General features: G+C 39.6%; 2 protein-coding genes across 3 annotated transcripts; one reads left to right on the top strand and one right to left on the bottom strand.

Annotated features, from left to right (window-relative positions):
• Positions 1-1,747: 1,747 nt before the first annotated feature.
• On the bottom strand, positions 1,748-17,307 carry LOC110438610 (uncharacterized). Of its 2 annotated transcripts, XM_073943713.1 has the most exons (7): positions 17,262-17,307; positions 16,886-16,948; positions 16,677-16,774; positions 16,342-16,401; positions 7,973-8,548; positions 6,713-7,903; positions 1,748-4,939 (listed from the first exon to the last, which is right to left on the bottom strand). In XM_073943713.1, the coding sequence occupies exons 3-7, from the start codon at positions 16,696-16,698 to the stop codon at positions 3,006-3,008; spliced, it is 3,783 nt and encodes a 1,260-aa protein (XP_073799814.1). In that variant the 5' UTR covers positions 16,699-16,774; positions 16,886-16,948; positions 17,262-17,307; the 3' UTR covers positions 1,748-3,005. The 2 variants fall into 2 exon arrangements, with proteins under 2 accessions (XP_073799814.1, XP_073799813.1); XM_073943712.1 differs by lacking the exon at positions 16,886-16,948.
• A 205-nt stretch (positions 17,308-17,512) lies between these two features.
• On the top strand, positions 17,513-23,787 carry polr2f (RNA polymerase II, I and III subunit F; the record flags this gene model as incomplete). The annotated part of the gene is given in 6 exon segments (NM_001002544.2): positions 17,513-17,535; positions 18,193-18,344; positions 18,590-18,659; positions 19,670-19,800; positions 22,036-22,107; positions 23,458-23,787. Coding segments are annotated over 5 exon segments (384 nt in total). The 3' UTR covers positions 23,549-23,787.
• Positions 23,788-24,269: the final 482 nt, after the last annotated feature.

Below are 24,269 nucleotides of genomic sequence, written 5' to 3'. Positions count from 1 at the left end.
GAAGGAAACAAATCATGATGAGTTATTGGATAAATCTACAAGGTCAGGAAGTAAAAAGAAATCAAGCAATGCAAGTTCTTATTCCAAGTTGGGAATATGGAAAAAAACAAAACCTTCTTTTTTGGAAGGGAAAGTATGGAAATAGCTAAAGAGATGGAGTTGATTGATAAGGGTTTTAACAAAACAGTACCAATAGCAACAACACCCCCATTGTTATATCCTTTAGGCTTAGTTTAATTTGCATTTACTGGACAATAGTCAGGACTTTAGAAACATCACTAATATGTCAGGAATAATTGAAGATAGAATTATGACAAAATATAAAGAATATACTGAAGTGTACACAGATGGGTCAATGAGTTTGGATTCAGGCAAAACAGGGTTTGATGTTTTTGTACTTAAATTAGGCATATCAGTTAAGAAAAGAACAACAGAGCACCTAACAATATATACAGTAGAGCTGATGGCTATAACTGCTGATCTGTAGGGATGTAACGGTATTGTAAATACCGTCATACCGCAATAGCAATTTTTTTCGATATTACGGTAGTCGCATGACTCTGTAAAACTATAGGTCTTCTGAGAAAGTTTGCTCAGGCGAATGAAGTGAACGGGAGGTAGCGGACACTACAATTCCCATCAGCCCATGCGTGGCCATCATCCTTTGCGGTCTGTTGTCGCTACAGATCCAGTAATGCGGAAATGGAGTGTGCTGCTAGTAGCGGAGATGAAAAAGAGCTGGATATGATCGAACCTAAAGCAAGTGTTGTCGCTGCGCGCGTACTGAATAGCGGTGTTGTCGCGCGCGTTCTGATCAGCTGTGTTGTCCCCGCATACTGTAAAGCGGGGAGGGGGGGTTGAGCGTGCATACTCAAGAGCGGTGTTGTCACGCACCTACTGAAGGGCGGGACGGAGGGTATGTCGCGTCGCGGGGGCACTTTTGATCATTTTGGAACGGCACTTTCTATCCAAAACTAATAAGGGAATGTGCACTGCACAGGTTGAGCCCTATGTGTGCACGTGCCTGCAAGTTGGGAAATACGACTAATAGCAGTCATGGGGACTGCAGAAACACAGCACACTGTTCAGATTGATGCAGACATTGACTTGTACCGCAAAGAGACCTCTATCTCACTCATGGCTTGTCCTCTCAAATGGGGGAAAGACAATGCACGTTACCCACTGCTGTCAACCTTGGCTAAATCATATCTCTCTGTCCCAAATACCTCAGTCTCAAATGAGAGGGTTTTTTCTGTTGCAGGGGACATTGTAAATACCCAGAGATACCAGCTTTTACCAGATTATATTTATATGATAATTTTCCTTTAAACCCATCTCTATCTAAGTGAATGAGTGATTAAATGTTGAATGAGATGAGTTTTCAAAACTACTAAATTGAAACTTTATTTTTTTACATGGTTTAATAATTTTTTGTTATTAAAACTGAAGTTCCTGTTTCAAAGCTTACAGATAGATGGCTAATTTGTATGTCATTGACACTTTTGGCACTTTTTTGGAGTATTTTCATAAGTTTTGTTTTTTCCTGTAAATGATTCAATAAATACCGTACCGTGACATTCATACCGAGGTATTACCGTACCGTGAAATTCTGATACCGTTACATCCCTACTGATCTGTACTGGGCAGAGAATAGTGGCATAAAGACAGTGGTTATATGTTCAGACTACAGTTCAGCATTGAGTTCAATTAAGCCAATAGCATCAAAGAACAGACAGGACTGCATATATGAAATATATGAAATTTTATTTAGACTTCAGCAAGCAAATGTTATAATAGTATTTATGTGGATTCCAGCACACACAGGAATTAAAGGAAACTAAACTGTAGATGTTTTAGCTAAAGAAGCATGCAAGCTAGATGAAATCATGAATATTTTTTTAAGCAAAACAGAAGCAAAAGTTATAGTTAAGAAGGACATATTAAAACAATGGCAATATATTTGGCATAGGGATATAATGTGTAGATATTACTATAGAATACAAAAGAAAGTAGGAAATTGGAGGAAAGGTATAGGAAATAATAAAATAGAAGGCATAAGAACACGGTTGAGAATGGGATACTAAAACATTAAATTCAATAGGGAAACATCCAACTGGATTGAGGGATAACTGTCAGAAGCAGGAGTCAGTCTAACATGTTTTATGTCACTGCAAGAAATTCATAACAGAAAGAGAAATATTAAAGAAAGAAATTATAAAAACAAAACTCTTCCAAAATCAGCATAAAAATTATACTTGGGGCAAATAACAATGAAAGTTTAGTGAACTACCTAAAAAAAAGCTGGATTAATTAACAGAATTTAAAAGAATAAAGGTTTAGTTTTACATGTTAATAGTTTTTTCCCTTTGTTTGGGAGGTGAGTTTCTGTGTGAGTTTGATGAAGAGGAGGGTGAGTGAACAGGGGTTGTGGGAGATGCTCCAAATGTAAATGAAGGAAAGGAGAGGAGTGAACTCTTCCACATTCCCACCTGGTCGGGTGTAGAGCCAATTGTCTCTGAGTTTCCAGCCCATGCTTGTATTGTCAAAGACATCAAAGTATCTGTGGAATCTCAAATCTTACAGCCCACACACCGGGATGTCTTCTTTAATAATTGTACTGACGTGCGGCTGTGGTGATGATTTACAGTGAATTTATTTCATACATGCAGTGATTTATAAATGTGTTAAACTGGTAAAACTCATTCTCGAGCTGCAGATGATCACAGAGTGCTGAACAGATCTTTTAATCCCAGTTGCTTTGTGCACCTTCTGTCTTGCTGATATGATTATGTGCATTACTATGGAGGCATGTTAGTACCCGACTGTTCGGTGGGTGAGGAAACTGCACTCTTACATCATGTTGTGGTGGGCCTCAAAACGGGAGGGATTTGGGTCCTATTTTAACGTCAGGAAATTTTTTAAAAAGTGACATATTGTGTTTCTATCACCCTGATATTCCTGCAGAAACAATGGATAATTAATATTGCTAATATTTATATTCATGCTTACAGGATCACACAATCACTTTTTTCCTTTTTCAGTTTTTCAACTTCTTGTTGTAGTTTTTTTATGTCGTCCTCTTTCTCTTGTTGGAGGTGTTTATATTGTCGTTTCAGTGATTCCTGTTCTTTCACCTGTTCTTTAAGCTTCTTTTCATACTCCAGAGTTTGTTTCAGTTTTTTTTCTGTCAACTCAATCTCTTCTGCTTGTTTTCTGGCTTCGTCTTCATATTTCTTCTTCATCTCTTTCATTTCCGCTTCAGATTCTTTTTTCAGTTTTTCTCTCTCTTTCTCTTCCCTGTGTTTTCTCTCCTTCTGCTCTTCTGCTTCTCTTCTCCTGATCTCCTCTTCTTGCTCTCGTTTCAGATCTTCAATCATTCTCGTCCATCTCCTTCTCTCTTCTTCTCGTCTCTCTTCATCTTCTCGTTTTCTTCTCTCCCACTCCTCTTTTCTTTCTCGTTCCAGTTGTTCATAATGTCTCTTTGTCTCTTGTCTCTTTTCCTCATAATCTCTCTCCTTTTCTTCTCTTTCTCTTCTCTGTTTCTGTCTCTCCTCCTCCATCTTCTGTCGTTCTTCTTCTCTTTCTCTTTCAAATCTCTTTCTCATTTTCTCCAGTTCTTCTTGTTTTTCTCTCAGTTGTTCCTTGTGTTTCTCTTTTCTCTTTCTTTCTTCTTCCTCTCGTTCTCTCATCTGTTTTTTCTTCTCATCCTCCCATTCTCTCTGCTGTCGTTTTATTTCATCTTGTGTCTCTTTTTTCTCATTTTCAGCGTCTTTTATTTTTCTTTTCCATTTCTCTCTCTCCTCCTCTTCTTCTTCATTTCTTCTTTTCTTCTCCAAACCCCTCAGTTTAGTTTCTTCTTCTTGTTTCCTCTTTAATTCTGCTATAATTCTCTCTTGTTCGTTTCTCATCTTTTCTTGGTCTTGTCTGTATTTCTCTTCTCTCTTTCTGTCTTCTTCTTCTCTTTCTTTCTGCTGTTGTTCATACTGTGATCTCTGTTTGTCGATCTCTCTCTTCATTTCTTCTATTCTCTGATCATATTCAGCTCTTTGCTGTTTTTCCTCTTCTAACCGTTTCTGGTTTTCAATCTCTCTTTTCTTCTGATCTGTTTTCTCCTTCTCTTCAAACTCTTTTCTGAGTTTTTCCTCTTTCAGCTTCAGTTGATTCTCCATTTTCCTTCTCTCCTCTTCTGCTCTTTGTTTTTCTTCCTCGAGTCTCTTCTTCATGTCCTTCATCTCCATCTCATATTTGTCTTGTAACTCTTCTCTCTGTTTCTGAATCTCTCTTTCTCTCTCTTTCATGATTTCCTCCATCTTCTTCTTAATGGACATCTCTGCCTCATCAAACACGCTGTTAGTGAAGTATCGACCGTGATTATTTTTTCTCACTTCTTCTATCATGTTTAACAGCTTCATCACTTGAGTTTTGTCTTGTTTTTCTCTGTTATTGAAAGCCAGGAATCTGTTCCCACAATCTCTGATCAGTTTCTGGAGTTCTGCTGATTTGCTTCTCTTCATGTAATCCTCTATAGATTGATCTTTGAGATCATCTCCTCTGGTGAACAGAACGATGCTGAACTGAGCAGATTTTGGACCAAAGATCTTCTTAATCAGATCGATAGTGTCTGTCTCCTCTTTAGTGAATCTTCCCAAAGTCAACACAATGATGAACACATGAGGTCCAGGAGCTGACAGTGAAACACATTTTGCTATTTCTTCCACAACTTGATCATTTGTCAGTGTCGTGTCGAAGAGTCCTGGAGTATCAACAACAGCTACTGATCGACCATCAACTTCCCCAACTCCTTTCTTGCAGACATTCATCACTGAATCTGTGTTCAATTGGCTGGGAAACTCTTCTCTTCCTAGAATAGTGTTTCCTGTTGCGCTCTTTCCACTTCCTGTTCTCCCAATCAGCACAATCCTCAGACCCTCGAGATAAACTGTATGAAGGACACGTCAATTAATCAAAACATTTTTTTTCCTTGTTTGAACATATTTTTAAATACAAATAATACCAACATTTTAGTTAGACCACCAAGACCAGTGGTTCCCAAATCAGATGTTTACATGGGTACTAAACAGTTTTCTGTCAAATTTTTTTTTTTTTTTTTTTTTGTGTGTGTCCTTAACAATAAATAAAACTGTGGGTGTTTTACTGTGGTAGTTTACAGTGGTCCACTGATTCACAAACACATTCATATTATCCACACACTACTGCTCAGACATGTTTTCTATATAGGTAATTTAAAGGGCACATAGTTTACCCCGTTTTTATGATTTAATATTAATATTATGGTTGTTCTGAGTGTGCCAGTTTAGATTCAGTTCAACACACAGTTCAGATGTTTTTATTATAATGTGTTCAAAAGTGTGATGTTTGGGGCGTGTATACAGGTCGCTGTTTTAGGCGCGTGTTGCTTCACAGCTTCGGCTTCCCGCCCAACGTAACAAGGGGGCGGAGCCAAGAGCTCCCACACTGTGTTTGCAACAGACAGGCTGACAGAGAAGCTGAGCTAAGCTAGGATGAGCATTCAGCCTTACATGTGTCGCACATGTACATCGCACACAGATCAAGCAGAGAGTACAAAATCATTTGTGTCTCTGTGTATAAGAGCTGAGCTTGTACACAGAGACTAATAAGCACAAACACTGAATTAACTTTGACTGAGGCACTGAATGCGACGCGACACGGCACACCAGTCACACTCAGTGACGCGGCAGAAACATGAAGTGTCCCGAATTGTCACGCCACACATTCCAGAACTGACCTGAAGCTCCGCCGCGTGCACCCTGACAGAAAACCCACGCCATGCCAAATCGCTGACCAGAAGCTACGCTGCATGCACCTTGACAGAAACCCATGCCGTGCCAAATCGTTGACCAGAAGCTACGCTGCATGCACCTTGACAGAAACCCATGCCGTGCCAAATCGTTGACCAGAAGCTCTGCCGCGTGCACCCCGACAGAAACCCACACCGCACTGAGCCGCTGACCCGAAGCTCTGCCACGTGCACCCCACGCCCAGAATTTCGAAATGCACTGTGCCACGCAAAAGGTACAAGCAATAATTCCGATTACAGCAATAATGTGGAGAATATTAATCTTGTGTTGAGCTCAATGAGACTTTCATCTAAAAATAGAGCAAGTGTGTTCCTTTAATGATATCACTTTGACTCACATGCTGAAAATGGCGGACGTGCAACAAGAAACTGAGGAAATGATCGTGACGCAAGGCTGTCAATCAATATTGGTGGGCAGGGGAACTCGATTTTTCACCATAGGTGCCCTTTAATACATGTATGTCTGCTTAATGTTCAAATTAAATAAAAAAGAATGACAATGTTGTATGTGACTCTTAATAATCAAACAAAATCATTTTAAAGCTCTACAGTATCTGTGCGGTGCAGAGATGGAACCAGAAGTGTTGTTAGATAGTGGAATTTATCCTGTGTTTACATTTGCAAAACTTTTTATACATAATCTTTATTATTAATTAAAAGATTGTACAGAGATCAAATTAAAACCACCCGGTAAATGGTGGCAGGATACTGAATAATTAAGTATTTCAATACTGGTCACTATGGTGGTACTTGGTGTAAAAATGTTAAAAATCACTGGCCTATATTTTTTTGATGGGAACATTTTGTGAATCTGGCCCCAGTGACAGTCGTTTACATTAGTTTGTCATCTATTATAAAGTCCATAATACTTACGTTTTTGCTCCTCTTCTTCTTTTCTCTTTATTTCCTCTTGCTTCTGTTTCTCCTTTTCTTCTCGTTCTCTCTTCATTTTATCACGCATCTCTCTCTCTTTCTGCTCTTTCAATAACTTTTTATTTTGTTCTTCTTGTTCTTTTTTTTTCCACATTTCCTTTGTTTCATGTGTAAACGTCATCGTTTCTCGTCTTATCTTCTTCATCTCTCTCTCTTTCTCCTCTTTCTCTTTTTGTAGTGTTTCACATTGCTTTTGTTTTTCTATACATTTCTGTTTCTCATTCTCTATCATGCTCATCAGTCTTTCTCTTTTTGTCACATATTCAGCTTTTAGCTGGTCATTTTCTTTTTTTATTTTCTCTTTTTCTTTCCTGATTTCCTCTATTTCGTGTCTAAATGTCTCTCGTTCTCTCTTTATCTCCTCTTTCATTTCTCTCTGATATTTCTCTCCTCTTATTTCTCCTTTCAGTTCTTCTTCTCTCCTCTTTCTCTCTTTCTCCTGATTCTGTCGCTCTTCCTCCATCATCATCTTCATTCTCTTTTTCTCTTCATCTAGTTTCTTCATCTCTTCTTCTGTTTCTCTGACTCTGTCCATCAGGATCTGTTGTTCTTTATTCAGTGAATTAATTTTCTTCTTCATCTCTTCGTATTTCATCTGTTTTTCCATCTGCACCTCCAGGAATGTCTCTGTGGAGTAAACACCTCCTCTGTTTTCCTCCAGCATCTGCTCAATGTTCTCCATCAATGTGGACACTTGTGTTTCAGGACTGAAGTGATGATGTCTTCCTCCAAAACTCTGAATGACAGCCTGTGTTTCTTCACTGAGTTCTGCTGTCTGATGCTCTGAGTTCTGCATGATGAGGATCATGATGTGTTTGTTGATTCTGGAGCTGAAGATCTTCTGGATCTCCTCCATTTCTGCTTTATCTTCATCAGTCAGTGGAGCATCAGGAATAATGAGGAGGAAAGCATGAACTCCAGGATGACAGAGAGACACACAGCGGAGAGTCTGACGCATCACTTCCTCCTCTGAGAGCCCAGTGTTGAACAGAGCTGGAAGCTCCAGCACATTGATCACGTCTGTCCTCACACTCTCTGATCTTCTGTGTGTGTGTTGCAGGATCAGCTCTGAGATGGAGGATTTCAGTGAGCCGTCGCTCCCGCACACCAACACATTCAGCTTCTCAGAGTCTGAAAGAGAAGAAGAAGATTAAACACCCTTCATACAGCAGCAGACACATCAGATATGCTCTCACTCACGTGTCTGTGTGTCCCGTTTCTCCACTGTGGAACACTGCGAGTCTCCAGAAATCAGGTGTCGTCCCTCATTGCTCCGCTCGATGTCCTCAAAGGCCTGCAGAAGATGATCAGCAGAGCTGCTTGTCTGAAGACTGACGTGTCTGTTGGAGCACTTCTGGATGATCTTCTGCAGGATCTGATTGGGTTCAGTGGGCTCTTGTGTGCTGAGCACCAGGGTGTGTTGAAGAAGGCGCTCAGAGAAAGAGTCCTGCAGCTTCTCCACACGCTCTTGATCTTCTGCTGAACACTGCTGATGTTGGAGGAGCAGAAGCACCACATGAGGTCCTGGATCAGACAGACTCACGCACTCTCTGACCGTCTGTGTGATCTGATCATCTGAGATGTGTGTGTGGAGCAGCTGAGGACTGTTGATGAGCGTCACGTGTCTGTGCTTCAGTCTTCCTCCGACTCTCTCCACAACATCTGGAGGAGCTTCACTGTCAAACGCTGATCGACCCAAGATCAAGTTTCCCACACGGCTGTTTTCAGACACACTTTTACCCAGGAGAAGAATCCTCAGAGGAGAATCAGTGCTCACTGAAACACATAATGTGTTAAAAAAAAAAGTAATCCATTACATAAATTTTAAAAGTAATCCATTACAAAATTGTTACATATTAAAAAAATAACTAAATGTATGAGGTGACATGGTGGCTCAGTGGTCAGCACTGTGGCCTTACAGCAAGAAGATCACTGGCTCAAGTTCCGGGTGGATCAGTTGGTGTTTCTGTGTGGAGTTTGCATGTTTTCCGTGTGTTGGTGTGGATTTCCTCTGGTTACTCTGGTTTCCCCCACAGTCCAAACACATGCGCAATAGGGGAATTGATTAACTATATTGGCCTTAGTGTATGAGTGTGTATGGGTGTTTCCCAGTACTGAGTTGCAGATGGATACGCATCCACTGCGTAAAACATATGGCAGAATAGTTGGCAGTTCATTATGCTGTGGCAACCCCTTATAAATAAGGGACTAAGCTGTAGGAAAATTAATGAACTAAATGTATTGATTATGGTTAATTTTTTTTTAAAATAATCTATTATATTACTTTTGCTCTTTGTTCATTTTGGGCTGGACTTTTCTCTTTGTAATAACACAAAAAAATCTATTTCTGACAATGTTCGCACTTTTTTACATCAAAAGTGGATAAAGCTTATCTAAAATTCACATCTGTACATTTAAGCAAAAACAAACACACTTCAACAATGAACTGTAAATATTTAGCATTTCTTCATTTTTAATTGTTTATATCATTTGGGATATTGAATCTGCGTGATGAGTGAATACATTTAAGTTGAAATACAGTAAGTAATGTTTTTTTTATTACACACAACAAACACGTCTGCACTTACTCTCAGTACGATTTTCTCATTTACATTGCTGACCCAAATGCTGGCGTACTCGTGTCTGTATGAATTTGTTTGTTTGTTTGAAACAGTTTTATGCTATTTTAATTATAGTTGTATGGAAATATGGTGTTTACACTTATTTTGGTCTAGTTTTGGAGTCTAAAATGGGCTGTTGATCGTGTCTCTGCACTTGAGGCCGATGTGAAGTTTGGAAGTTTGAAAAATCATGGTATATGATCTACAGCAGAAATTATTTATTGAGCTTCCAGTTGAACGTGAAACTCCCAGCAAGTTTATTTCAAGAGTTCCCACTTAGTTATACTTGGCGTTATTAGTAGGTTTGGCATGCTGTCCCGGAAGAGAACCCTGTGTTCAGAGATACTTGAGCCCAAGGCTCCCACCCGGTCAATAAGCTTATAATGGGATCTGAGATCATGTGGTTGTGTGTAGGGGGCCAAAAGGGGTGGGTGGGGTTGACTCGTTAAGAGTCAAAAATGCTCGAGGAACACGGCTGATGGAGATAGACCTGGGAGGTGACAGTGCTATATATAAATGCATATGTATATATGAGGGTATAAATAATGGGGTAATCTAAGGCCTGGAGGGGGCAATTAGATGACTTCTGTGAAGTCATATTAGGGTTTAACTCCTGCGGGAGTTAGGGCAGCAATTCTTGTTTTTTGCCATTTCCAGCAAGAATCATGAAGTGGAATTTGGGCGGTGGAGATTCCTTCTGGAGGGTTAGTGGCGAGTTTGGCAAAGGCTCCTGCCTCAGCTCTGCCCAGGTGGTTTGCAGTGAGTACCACTTGGGGGGAAAAAAAGACTCCTGTTGGAGGGTGACGGGGCGGGTTAGGTGCTCGAGAAACACTCCGTAAGGAGTGGGGAGTGACAGCACTCTATATAAATAAATAAATAAAGTTGCTAAGAAAACTCCAATTAGCTGTGTGACAGGGGAGAAGGCTGAGTATTACTCAAGCTAAAAGGAAGAAAAAGAAGAAGAGAAGGCTGGCGAGGGTCATCTGGGCTTCTTTAAGGTGCTTTTGTCTAAGGCATCGAATGACCACCTTCCCAGAGTATGGATCTGTTGTTACGAGAGCCCTTTTTGTGCTACTGTGGTGGTTTCCCCTATTCTGAAAGAGTGACTGGAGTATGAGTCTGGGGGGGGAAGCCTGAGAGGTGGAGAACTGCTTTAATGTGTCTCTGAAACCAGAATCGTGTTACTGGGCGGTTTGTGTAATCTACAAATAAGGGGGAGAGGTGGCTTGGGCTTTGGGTTTTCCTAAAATGTAGAAATGAGTGTTTGAAAGTGGAGTGTGGGTGAGGGAAGTTCAAATATGTACATGAAACTTACGTGATTGGTCTGTTTTAATTTGTCAGATGAGGGATCTCTTTCCTTCCTCATTAAACAAAGTAAGATCTGAGATGGTGGGGTGAATGCTTGGATTAAATTTTGATAGTATGGTGATTTCAGAGCATTTAAGAAATCCAAAAAAAGATTAAACATGGCATCAAGTGTATGGTCAGTATTTGTGGATGTGTACCCTTTGCGGAGAGTGGATATGCAATCGTGTGATAGGTAGCCTGGAATCTGGGGAGGAGGATTGGGCTTTCTGGATGCCTTTAACAAGAAGGCAAGTTTAGGAGTTGGAAATTGAGTCTGATGGGGAGCCATGAATTAATTTGTGAAAGAAATTAATTCCACTTAGATAAGTTTTAATAGTGCTAGCTTGAATGATTTTGGAAGAGTGTAGATAGGTAATAAAGGATGTAATGGCGAGGAGAGAAAAAATAGAAAAAGGTGTGTTGTACAGGGTGTGGAAATGTTTGAATGGATTCCATGCTGTGAGGTAAGACTGTAGGGTTCTAGGGGCTACGGCTTGTAAAATCAAAGAGGTGTATGCTTAGTGTAAGTTGTGCATAGGGTGATTTAAGGCAAAATCATCTCTGAATATGGAGGGATGGGTGTTAGATGAGGATCTGCTTCTGGGGGCAATTGCTGAAATCTCTGAAAAGAAAATCAAGAAAAAGTCAGCAATTTGATTCTTGAAACCTATTACATGTTTTGCAGTTATAAAGAACAGTTTTTTGGCTGATGTCCAAACTGATCAGCGAAGGGAAGGCATTAGTGTAGGGGAATTAGAATGTCCTTTGTTAACACATTGTACTGCTGCTTCATTATCACTGTGAACTAGAATGCTAGAAGCAGACCATTCGTCACCCCACATAATAGTAACAAGCAGCCACTAGGGGCTACAATTCAAAAAGAGCTGGTGATTGTGAGAGCAGGGGAATTTCCAGCATTTGTGGGGGCCAGGGAAAGGCGAACCAAGGGCCCTGGTAACATCCCCCAAAAACTATGGAGGGGCTGCGTCAGTGAGTAAATGGATGTCTACGGTAGAAAAAATCAAATCACTATAGAAAAATGAGCAGCCATTTCAGCACTTAAGGAAGGAAATCCACAGGCTGAGTTTGTTACAGCATGTGTCAGACAGGAGGATAGTTTCTTCTAATCCGATAACGAAGGCTTAGGTTTAAAGAAGGTGAGAGACAAAGAGGCATCCCTGAGGAATGATACGCATAGCAAAATTTAGATGTCCCAAAATAGACAGGAGTTGGCGTTTTGAGCAGTTTTGATTCTCGAGAAAAATGAATGACAGAGAAATTATTTGGTCAATTTTTTTCTTAGGATATGATTTTTGGACACTTTTAGAATCCAGCTTTGTTCCTAGGAATTCCAATAAAGTGCTTAGGCCAGATGCTTTTTCTTTTCCTGAAGGTTTTGCTGAGGTTAGCGAAGACTTTTTGAGTAGTCGCTAAGTGTCTAGTAGGTGGTGTGTTAGAGGGAGAGATGATAAGAAAATCATCTAGAATCCTCTTACAGCATGTTGAATATTTTGGGGATACTTCTGCATACGAATATTAAATGGACTGCAAAGAAGAATTTGGATCTCCGATTAATGCCAAACAGATGCCAGAAGTCAGGATGTATTGGCATAATTTTAAAGGCAAAAGAAATTTCAACTTTGGCGAGCCATGCGTTATGTCCAGCAGTTTTGATAGTTTTGATTAAAGAGATTGCTTTGGATTGGGCAGACGATGCGGGCGTGTGCGCCGCAACAGGAATTGCATGCTGGAGGCTGCTGTGGTCCTGGAAAGGGGGTCCCATCCAGGGTGTTTAGACATTAAACGCTGCCCCAGAAAGAGTGTTCGAACCCCGCCAACGCTGGCGGCTATTGTGGTCTTGGAAAGGGGGTCCCATCCAGGGTGTTTAGACATCAAATGCTGCCCCAGAGAGAGTGTCCGACCTCCACAAATGCTGGCGGCCGCTAATACACCGGAAAGGGGTCCCATCCAGGGTGTTTAGACGCTGCTCAAGCAAGTGCCTATGTTAATGAACTACGGCACCTTTGGCCTGCCCGAGCAAGTGCGTCTGAACCCTGCCAACGCTGGCGGCTGCTGTGCCCCTGGAAAGTGGGTCCGATCCAGGGCATTCTGACATCAGACACTGCCCCATAAAGAGTGTTCGACCCTCGCCAACCCTGGTGGCCATTATGGCCTTGGAAAAGGGGTCCCATCCAGGGTGTTCAGACATTAAACTCTGTACCAGAAAGAGTGTCTAACCTCCGCCAACGCTGGCGGTTGCTGTGCACCTGGAAAGTGGGTCCAATCCAGGGTGTTCAGACATTAAACACTGCCCCAGAAAGAGTGTCTGACCCCCACCAATGCTGGCAGCCAATGTGCCCCTGGAAAGGTGGTGCCATCCAGGGTGTTCAGACATTAAACGCTGCCCCAGAAAAAGTGTCTGACCCCCACCAATGCTGGCGGCCGATGTGCCACTGGAAAGTAGGTCAGATTCAAGGTGTTTAGACATAAACACTGCCCCAGAAAAAATGTCTTCACCAACGCTGGCAGCCGCTGTGGCACTGGAAAGGGGGTCCCCCATCCAGGGTGTTCAAACAATAAACGCTGCTAAAGCAAATGCGTCCGATTGCCGTGAGCTGATGGTGGTGCATCATGGAATGGTGAGAACGAACCAGGGGGCCTTTGGCCAGGCTGGCTGCCCAAGAAAGTGAGTCCATTTCCAACGAGCCAATGGTGGCATGTCCTGACATAGTGAAAATGAACCAGGGGGCGTTTGGCCAGGTTGGCTGCCCAAGCAAGTGCGTCCATTTCCTGCAAGCCATTGTTTGTGCGTCCTAACCAAGCGGCAACCTTCCGCTCTCTCTCGGGAAGCCAATACGGAAGTAACTGAAACTGCAATTCATCAAAATTCTGCTAGTCCTATCTCCATAACAGAGGAAATTTCAATTCAGCCCACTGTTAAAATGGCCGACTTTACAGCAGAAAAAAAGGTGTTTACAGCCTGGTACAAAGAAAGATTTTGGTTCATACAGCTAATATTACCCTTCATGACAACTGTGAGGGGGGTGAATTTTTTTTATAACTCATCCGTTTCCTTTATACTAAGTTATATTAAGTTTGCATAATTAAAGGCGTGGCCACTTAAGTGACAGCTGGTCTCGCTGGTCGCCGTCACTTTACCCGAGCCGAATCTGGCAGATTAATTACCGATATCGGCATATTCATCGTATTTCTGTGTTGTTTTATGTGGCTTTACACAGTCAACTGCCTTTTGGACTTATTTTCTTCAATTATCAGATGGCATGGCATGCCCAGTGCACTTAATTGTGCTCACAAACCATTCACATGGCCTCCGTTTCCCATGTGAGTAAAGTTATATACTTACATACCATCTCTATACATGTATTTGTTTTATTTAAGATCATTTATCGTTTATATTTATATTAAAAGCTGTAATGCACTCCAGAATCTGTCAGATTGATTAGCTGTAGGCTCTAGAACAGTCATCTGAAGCGTTGTCATACAGTGTTATGCTGGATTTCATCAAAAGTCCTGCATTTGCCAACACAGACTATATCTGAAGTGTTTGGAAGTAATTCGCGTTTTCCTCCTGTTGAGAAACGTCATAAGAACAATGTTTAGTGGCTCAAAGTGCTACAGCAGTGTTTTTAAAAGTCTAAACACTTTATTGATATAGTGTACAGCCAAGCACATGTGGTCAGAACACAAACGAGTCGCAGGTGATAAAGTATTAAGTGTTCTCCCAAAGTAAAGTGTACCTGAACCAGGTCCAAGCTAAATGCCACCAGTGTCTGTAGCTCCGCTCACTCTCCGCCTCTTTGCCCTTGTTTGGTATCCCGCTGTGAGTACGATGACGCGCAAACAAAATGGCGACGGTTGGCTGCGCCTACTTGTGGCTTCTTTTGCGCTCTTCAGAAACCTATGGGTGACGTCACGGATACTACGTCCATATATTTTACAGTCTATGGTGCTGGCATGTTAACCATTAACAAGGGGGGCTTTGGCCAGGCTGGATGCCCGAGCAAGTGCATCTGTTTCCCTCGAGCCGTTGGTTGCGCATCCTGGCACTTGAGAACAAACCAGGAGGCCTTTGGCCAGGCTGGTGGCCCAAGCAAGTGTGTCCGTTTCCCGCAAGCCATTGGCTTGGCTGAGCGACCCGTTACGGTGAGAATGAACCAGGGTCGGTCTGGCTTAAGGGTCTCTCTGATGTAAGCGGTCGGGTTTTCTCTATATCTGAGACGTTTTGAAGTTGAACTTGGATGCATTTGTTTACTGAATCCTTGGACTGAGAAGTTTACATGGGTTCACTGGTTTGAGAAACTTCTGACCGTAAAACCTGCATGCTTCTTTTTATTTATAAGGTGTTGTTGTAAGTTGGGGTGTGGGAGACTGAGCGGGCACAAGCGCATCGGGCGCAATCATCTAATATATTCAATGCAAGCCGCACCGCACACGACTGCATTATCACTGTGACATTTATTCACATATGGCTGGAAGTGGTGGACTGTCATGGTTTTGGCTGCTGCAGGACACTACTGAATGATGCGTATAAGAGAGGATTTAGAAGTGGATAAAGCGTGGTTTACACTTCTGCGTCAAGTGGCCGGCGTAACCAATGAGGCATACAGCGCGCACAGCTGTGCATTTATACTTCTGCGCACTTTTTCTGTTGGTCTGCATTAACACTTCCAAAACGCTATTTGGCAGTGAGGTGTTAATGTGTCTCTGTGTCGAGTTTCCTCGCTGGTGTTTTGTTCTTTCTGAACGCTTCCGGGATGAACAAGTGACTCAAACTCGCTCATATTGAGGCAGGAACCGGCGGACGTGCAACAACTTTAACTATGAGGTAAACACAAAACAAAACTTTCCATCTGGAATTCCTTCACGGGACTCCACACTTGTAAACAATCGCTACACCGGGGTCGCGCTGCTCTCGGTCCCGGCGAGACTCGTCATCGCTACCAAGCTGACCAATCACAGAGCTTGCGCTACGCGTCGTTGCGACGTGTAGTTACATTTTTGGAGAGGTGCACGTCAGCGGCGCCGACGGCCATGGCGTTGGGCTATGCGTTGACACGTAGGCTGCGCCGTACCATACGCGTGCACTTGACGCAGAAGCATAAATCAGCCTTAAGCCGCCTGATAAATTATACAGTACCTGCGTCAACCCGTTGTTTATGAACCATTTTCCAAAGCTTTAAATGCACCATGTGCATATCTAAATTAATACTGCAATAGACACCTGACATTTAACAAAAACTTTTTTCATGACACACACTCTGGCAATTTTAGGTTTTTAAGTCATTTAACTCATTTTAAGTCATAAGTTTACATACAACTTGCAGAAAAAAGGAGAAAATATATATTTCAAATTGCATGTTGCAATTAGTTGGCCTAAATAAGCTTTTTGCATCAACACATTCATAATCATTGCTTTTGCTAATGCAAGTTTTATGCCCGCCATTGGCATAAAATAATAATCCTAAAATAATTCTGCAGAAATCTGCAGATTTTTACCAAAATTCTCTGCAGAAATAGCAAAAAAACATCCGCAGATTCCGTCTGACCCTACTTATCAGTGTTAAAAATATTAGGACTTACTTTTGGGTGCGTCTAGCTCTATGCTCTGACTTCTCTTGTGAGCAGAACCAGGAACAACAGCTATAAAACATTAAATTAAAAAACATGTTAGAAAGATCAGCACTGGAGTGTTACTACAGGACATTATTATTTTATCACAGTGAAAACGGTAAACATGTAGTGAACATTATGACAGATAATTGCTCAAACCATATAAAGCCATTTCATAGTGTATAATTCTAACATCTTTATTTTAAAAAGCCACGTCTTCATCTTTATGAGCTGTTTTCTTTTGGTTTTGTGATGGTTAGTTTTTGACTTTAGGAAATAGCCGGTTTGGATGAATAAACTCTGACCTCTGCTTTCTCTGCCGGACATGTTGATTCTCTGTTTTTTCTTCAGTCTTCAGTCCATCAACTTTCTATTTGCACCTGATGATTGTCTCTTTATCACCCTGTCATAGATTACACAGATTTTACTTAGCAAGTTATATATTGATTTGTAACTTTTTTATACTCTGTTACCAATGTTAATGTTTGTGTAGTCTATATGAACATCTACTTACACTTTTTTGCCCTGAACATATGCGGTAAACAGCGCTCTTGTATAGTGATTAAATCAAATAGGCCTATTTATAACAAAGTGAACATGTTTAATGAAAGGAGGACAACAAAGTTCAACAGCTGTAAAAGTTTTACATTTACATTTCTTTAAAACAAGCTGACACTGCACATTCAGATATAGGTTATAGAATAGGCCTAGGCTACATTCAATTTTTGTTTTTGTTATCAAACACACCTGAAAGTAAAACCAACCAAATCTAAGGCTTGATTGCAACTACACACTGAATACATCCAAAATAAACAATTTCTTCCAAACATCGCAGTTACATCTATACATTTGCATATTTTACAAATTGATTATTTAAAACAAATGTTTACCGTGTCGAAGATAGTCTTTTCCTTCTTGAAAACTGGAAAAACCTGTATTTTGGGAGGAGTTTTGTGAAGTCACAAGACACTCTTCACCTCTTTTTTCTTCTATTTCAATGGCGGGTAACACCAACGCCGTCGCTTAAAGAGGGAAGTGGGGGGGAATGATTAGTCTGTAAACCTAACCTCTAGTCCACAGTGCAGAGCTGAAGGTGGCGGTAATGCACCAAAACGCTGGATGTCAACCGCCGTAAAATTATAAGAAGAAGAAGAAGAAGAAGAACGCCGTCGCTTTGGTCATATACTAGGTGTAGGAGTGTGAACCAGATCAAGTTCGCATTCCCAAATAAGTAGACATAGTAGCCTATATTTTATAGTCTCGTTCAGTTCTGTTGTCTTTTTATCTTCATATGTTTGTCTTGTTAGACATTTAAATGTAAAAATATGTCAATTTGATGCTAGAACAGGGTAAAGTCTAGATAGGATTCAGCTGCGGATATGCACATCAATATCTGTGATAAGAACAATTAATATTTTTACAGTACTGTGACGGTTGGGGGGTATACGTAAAATACATTTTATTAAGTAATTTAATAAATAGCAAAGTACAGCTACTCTGTTTGCTGTTACGGCTAGAACAGGACAATATTAGATATGGGGATTTATTTGAAAATTTATAACCAAAAGTTTTACAGCGTTGAAACGTCTTTTTAGCATCCCGTCTTTGTTTTATAAACCATCACACATTTCCTACATTGTCTTGTTAAGAAATGTAAAGTGATTGTATTGTATAAGAAAACTGTACATGCTGGTTCTTGTTAATAAAAAAATAATAAATAAATAAAAACATTTCCTACATTGTGTCTTTTTTTACTGCTTTACGATTTGCGTGTTTGCGGAACGTCAGTGCTGTGGATCGTGTTTCTGCACGGACAGTGACGCTGCGGCAACACCGGAAAATCCTTCCACGCTTGGAGTCGCGCTGCGGTAAACTAGCTGTGAGATTCCAGACATAACATTTTTCTTAAAAAATTACCTATTAAACCGGGGTAGGAGACGCAGAACACTAATAATGTCGGATAACGAGGACAAGTGAGTTTCAAACGCGTGTGTTGCGCTCAATGTTTTACTGTTTTCGAACGTTTAAAGTGTGTGAATGTGGAAAACAACAACATGCGATCATTTCCATACTGCGACACAACATATATAACGATGAATGTGACTTACACAGACCTGACAGCTGAGTCTTATTTACCCGATATAGCGAAGACTTGATTTGTGATTTATTGTCGATGACGTGTTTGTTTATCTCAGAGTTTGTTTGTTTGTTTGTTTAGTTTTGATGACGGAGATTTCGATGATGTTGAAGATGAAGAGCCTCTGGATGATCTGGAGAATGTGGAAGATGTAAGATCACACTTTCAGAGAAATACTTGCTTATATTCTGCCTGGTAATCATTGAGAAATGGAGTATTATAGTCAAAGATTTCTCTTATTTCCACATGAGAAATACCACAGAGTTACAGTTTAATAATTTGAGCCACACTGTAGTATTTTGCTGTATATATTATAGTATTTTTCAACTGGTTATTAATGAATGCTGCAACATACTGTAATATTAACTATAGTGAACTGAGAATAACTGTAGTATACAATAGATTTCTACAACTATGGAGTATATTATACTTCAATACACTACAATTTACTGTAGTAAAAACACAAGTATTGGCTTATTTGTTTATATTACTAAAGTACAATACATTCATTCATTCTCTGTTCGGCTTAGTCTCTTTATTATTCTGCGGAATGAACCGCTAACTTATCCAGCATATGTTTTACACAGCATATGTGTATGGGAAACACCCACACAAACTCATACACTGTGGCCAGTTTAGTTGATCAATTCCCCTATAGTGCATGTGTTTGGAGGAAACCCACGCCAACATGGGAGAACATGCAAACTCCACACAGAGATGCCAACTGACCCAGCCGGGACTCGAACCAGCAACTTTCTTTCTGTGAGGCGCTTGTGCTACCCACAGCGCCACCGTGATGCCAATATAGTAGAATGATATAGTAGAATCACCACAACAGATCAAATCAAGTACTCCACTATAGTATAGTGTTTGTGTATGCGTGTTTTGTGCTTGCTCATGTGTGTGTTGTGCATGCTTTTGTGTTTGTATTTTGTCCTAGCATTTGTGTACATTATGCATATTTGTGTGGGTGTGTGCATGCTTGTGTGTTTTGAGCATGCATTTGTTTCTGTGTTGTGTATGTATATATGTGTGTGTGTGTGTGTTTTGTTTAATTGTGTGTATCGTGTATGTGTTTGTGTGTGTTTTGTGTTTATTTTTGTCCAATGTTTTGTATGTGTGTGTGTGTGTGTGTGTGTGTGTGTGTGTGTGTGTGTGTAGGAGGACCAAGAGAATGTTCAGATCCTGCCGGCAGGTGAAGGACAGCAGGCCAATCAGAAGAGAATCACCACCCAATACATGACCAAATACGAGAGAGCGCGAGTGCTGGGAACACGAGCTCTGCAGATTGCGTGAGTGACCGATCCACAATCACCACTCAACACACACACACACACTGCCAAATACACAACATTACCAAACATGGAGATGCACACTGCAATGCCTCAATCTCTGAATCATCTCGCAGCATTAATCTGAACGCTCATACTCTGTTCATGTGTCCTTTTCTCTGTCCTCTGTTTAACTGTGGATTGAAGCACTGCTTTGGTTTCGCCTAACTTGCTGATCTTGGTGTCTGATATTGTGAGGTTTTATTTTTCTGTGATAAATATTGTGATAATACAGTTTCACTAGAGAGTTTGATTGGCTCTGTTTGACTGATTTCTGTGGAGAAACAAATGCTTTTCTTACTTTGCTTTCTCTCGTTTCTAGTCCAAATATCTAAAAATTCTTAAGAAAATATTTTGTTTTCAACTTTCCATGAACTTACTTTTGAAATTTTTCCCTAAAACAATCAAAATGATCTGCCTCTTATCCGTTTGATTAGCATTCATTTCAAGAGGAGCATTAAAGTGCAAAACCCCAACAGAAAGGGTTTCAAAACTTCACATAATGCCAGAATAACAATATGATATTATCACATTGCAGTTACACTCTTCCAAAGAGCACAGAATATTTATAAACAGTTTAATGATGAGGCATTGGAGTCAAAATAAGAAAAACGCATATTTTGATTAAATAATAATAAATGTGAACAAAAAAGTGCAAAAGAACAGAGGCCCTGTTTACACTAGTACGTTTTAGTTTGAAAATACATACATTTTGCTATGGTTACGCCATCCGTCCACACTACACTGGAGTTTTAGAGCCCTAAAAATGGAGCGTTTTGGAAACGCTGACGATGCCATTTTCATTTTAATACACTGCTGCTCTGTCTCAGTTTGGATGAGGGAAAATGGAGACATCTGAAAGCAAAGACAGGGCTGCAGACATTCGCCTTTCTGATTGGGGCTTTTCCTCAGTATTAAGTAGCCTAAACACAGTTCAGTCCTGCATCCTCTCCTTGTAAGTTCAGATTTTACAAGTTTAATACGAAAAACAGACTCCCGAGGACACGTCAGGCAAATCTTCAAAATTCCTCAGAGATTTTGCTCCATATTGTCATGATAGCATCACACAGTTGCTGCAGATTTGTCGGCTGCACATCCATGATGCCAATCTCCCGTTCCACCACATCCCAAAGCTGCTCTATTGGATTGAGCTCTGGTGACTGTGGAGGCCATTTGAGTACAGTGAACTCATCGTCATGTTCAAGAAACCAGTCTGAGATGATTGAGCTTTATGACATGCTGCGTTATCCTGCTGAAAGTAGCCATCAGAAGATGGAGACACTGTGCTCATAAAGGGATGGACATGGTCAGCAGCAATTCTCAGGTAGGCTGTGGCGTTGATGCTCAATTGGTACTAATGGACCCAAAGAAAATCTCCCCCACACCATTACACCACCACCACCAGCCTGAACCGCTGATACAAGGCAGGATGATCCATGCTTTCATGTTGTTGAGGCCAAATTCTGCCCCGAGCATCCGAATGTGTCAACAGGAATGGAGACTCATCAGAGCAGGCAACGTTTCTCCAATCTTCTATTGTCCAGTTTTACTCGCTTTGACCTGGAGCAGATCGTCTTGACCATTTTTACTCTACATGCCTGAATCCATTGAATTGCTGCCATGTGATTGGCTGATTAGAAATTTGTGTGAACGAGCAGTTGGACAGGTGTACCTAACAAAGTGGTCAGGGAGTATTTTGCATCACTAAAACTGATTGAGCTCATGTCCATGTGTTGTGCAATCAGTGGATTTATTGATTATTGTGACAGGCCTGATTGCAATGCTATTTTAATTTTTTTCCCACTTGACAACCAGCAATTAATTCTGTCAAATGCAGTCAGTCTTTTACTCTTATATGCTCAACACAGCATCTTTCTGTCTACAGGACAATTGTTTTTCTGTACATCATGGTAATTCAGCTTTACAGTCTGTAAAAGTCAGATTTTAATATTTGGCTTTAGAGGAAACCCTGTTGGACCTAATTTTAATGATCTAGTGCTTTACACAAATAGTTTTCAGTCTGCTTTATATTTAATCTGTTCATGTTCAACTTATTCATGATGATTTTATTGCTCTGTAATTTCATTCGAGCTGGATGATACAGTGATTCACATTTTGAGATGATTTAATGGTCATGTTTAGTGTTAGCAAATAATGCTGCGTTACTCATCCGTGACATCACCTTCTGTGTGACAGGATGTGTGCGCCGGTGATGGTGGAGCTGGAGGGAGAGACGGATCCACTGCAAATCGCAATGAAAGAGCTCAAGTAAGATGAAACACATCAGAAAGACTCAACCTTTATGACTATTACAACCTGTAATTATGACAGATTCTCCATTGGTTAATATGATTTATTGTAGTATATTAGTAATATATGTATTACTATTTTAAACTGACTATCATTTGTTTTGAAGGCAGGTTATTGTATAATGATGGTTTGTTCTGGAGACTATCGAAAAAATATAGCTTAAGGGGCTAATAATATTGAAAAAAAATGGTGTTTAAAAAATTAAAAAACTGCTTTTATTCTAGCCAAAATAAAACAAATAAGACTTTCTCCAGAAGAACAAATATTATCAGACACACTGTGAACATTTCCTGAATCTGTTCAACATAATTTGGGAAATATTTAAAAAATATATATATAATAATAATAATTATTCAAATATGGCCTAATAATTCTGACTTCAACTGTATGTTGGCGTTTTAAACTATAACTAAGTCATTCATTCATGTAGATCCAGATATTGTAAAGAGTGCAAACTATAATGTAATGTAATATTATTTATATAAAAATGTTTTCATTTGCATAATCTTATTTACTTTTTTTCATTATCTTATTGTTTGCACAGATGTTTTTGGCAGGCATTCATATTTGACACTGTCCTACAACATAAAATGACAATATACATTTATATTTATAAAACATAAAGACATATAACCCCATTTCATTATTCATAAATGTATCATAAATAAATTACATGAAATTAAACCCGTAAATAAATAAAAGACACTTTACAAATTATAATTTTGACACCAGACATGATTAAATTGTCTATACTAGATGTTGAATTGGACATTGTAGGTTGACTCATTCACATTTACTGAATATTGAAGCACCACCTAAATGTAATTACTGCCAGGCTGCTCTTATAATAAAACATCAGATTAAATGCTAAATACCGTTATACAATATTTTGATAAGGGGAGTACTTTGATGGACATTTTTAAAAAGGTACCACCTGAAAGAATATTAAATTATTTATTAAAAATTTAACTGAAAAATCCTATTTAACTTTGAGTATATTTTTGTGTGAATTTTATTTATTTATATTTTATATATTTGTCTCAGTAACTTTTTATTGTAATAGGAATTTGTTTTTATCATGTAATGTTTTTATGTGTATCCATTTTGCCATGAAATGGCCAAAAGTTGCTGACGTGGAAATAAATAAATAATAAATAAATGTACTATATTTTAATATATGTAAAATAATAATGAGATGTCCTGTTTGAGATAACTGCATTATACACACCTTATTCATTAGATGAACACAAAAACATGCATTTCTGAAAACATTTATTTGTGTGTTTTAATCATATTTGTGTTTTTCAGGAGCAGGAAAATCCCCATTATCATCCGCCGGTATCTGCCTGACGGGAGTTATGAGGACTGGGGCTGTGATGAACTCATCATTACTGACTGAGACACACACACAGACATGCACACACGTCATGATCTACATCTGATCTGTGTGATTTCAGCACTGGGTTACAGTGTGCAGGTGTCTTTATGTTCAGCAGTTGTTGTGTTTGTCCACAGGAGGGCAGTAGGAACACACTGAAACACCAGAGAAAAGAGGAAGATTTCACTCACAATGTCATAATTTAATGTTCATTTTTGTTTTTATTGTTGTGCAGAATTAAACATTTTTGTAGAAAAGAATACTCTGTGCTCTTGTGTTTCTGTGACATTATTACTGGATCCATGTTGAATGCCAAGCATTTTACTTTGTACTAACAATTGGTTGCAAACCTGGTCAGTTTAATGTCAGTTTTATTAAAATAATTAGATTTCAAAGAATAAATGTTTTTTATTTATGTGTAGTGCTTAATCAATGGTGAAGTTTAGGATTTTAAAAATATATATTTTACATTACACATACAGAATAGTATGCAGTATTTGTTTTTGTTTTTTTAGTCAGTGAGCTGGTTTTAAATTATACTTGATGCTGAAATAAAAATTAGCTTGTACTGTATCTGTGGCATATTGTTTTTAAAAATCGTTTCCAAATACCGTATTTCATCCTCCATTTTATTATAGCAGATGCACATTTTATATATTTTTAAAGAATTTATTAACTTGTATGATCATTGTACTACAAGTGTGTTATAGTTCATTTATTGTTATGATTTAATATGTGAAGA

Source organism: Danio rerio, chromosome 3 (genome assembly GCF_049306965.1).
Source record: "Danio rerio strain Tuebingen ecotype United States chromosome 3, GRCz12tu, whole genome shotgun sequence".
Taxonomy (NCBI): Eukaryota; Metazoa; Chordata; class Actinopteri; order Cypriniformes; family Danionidae; genus Danio; species Danio rerio.
This window is presented reverse-complemented; position numbering and strand designations above follow the sequence as displayed.

Bases quoted from the DNA above. Each gene is read 5' to 3' on its own strand.
- LOC110438610 (XM_073943713.1), bottom strand. From the start codon at position 16,698: ATGTCCGGCAGAGAAAGCAGAG. The intron at 7,904-7,972 runs GTGAGTGAGAGC...CTTCTCTTTCAG, and splicing joins GAAACGGGACACACAGACAC to ACTCTGAGAAGCTGAATGTG. The intron at 4,940-6,712 runs GTAAGTATTATG...TCCTTCATACAG, and splicing joins AGAAGAAGAGGAGCAAAAAC to TTTATCTCGAGGGTCTGAGG.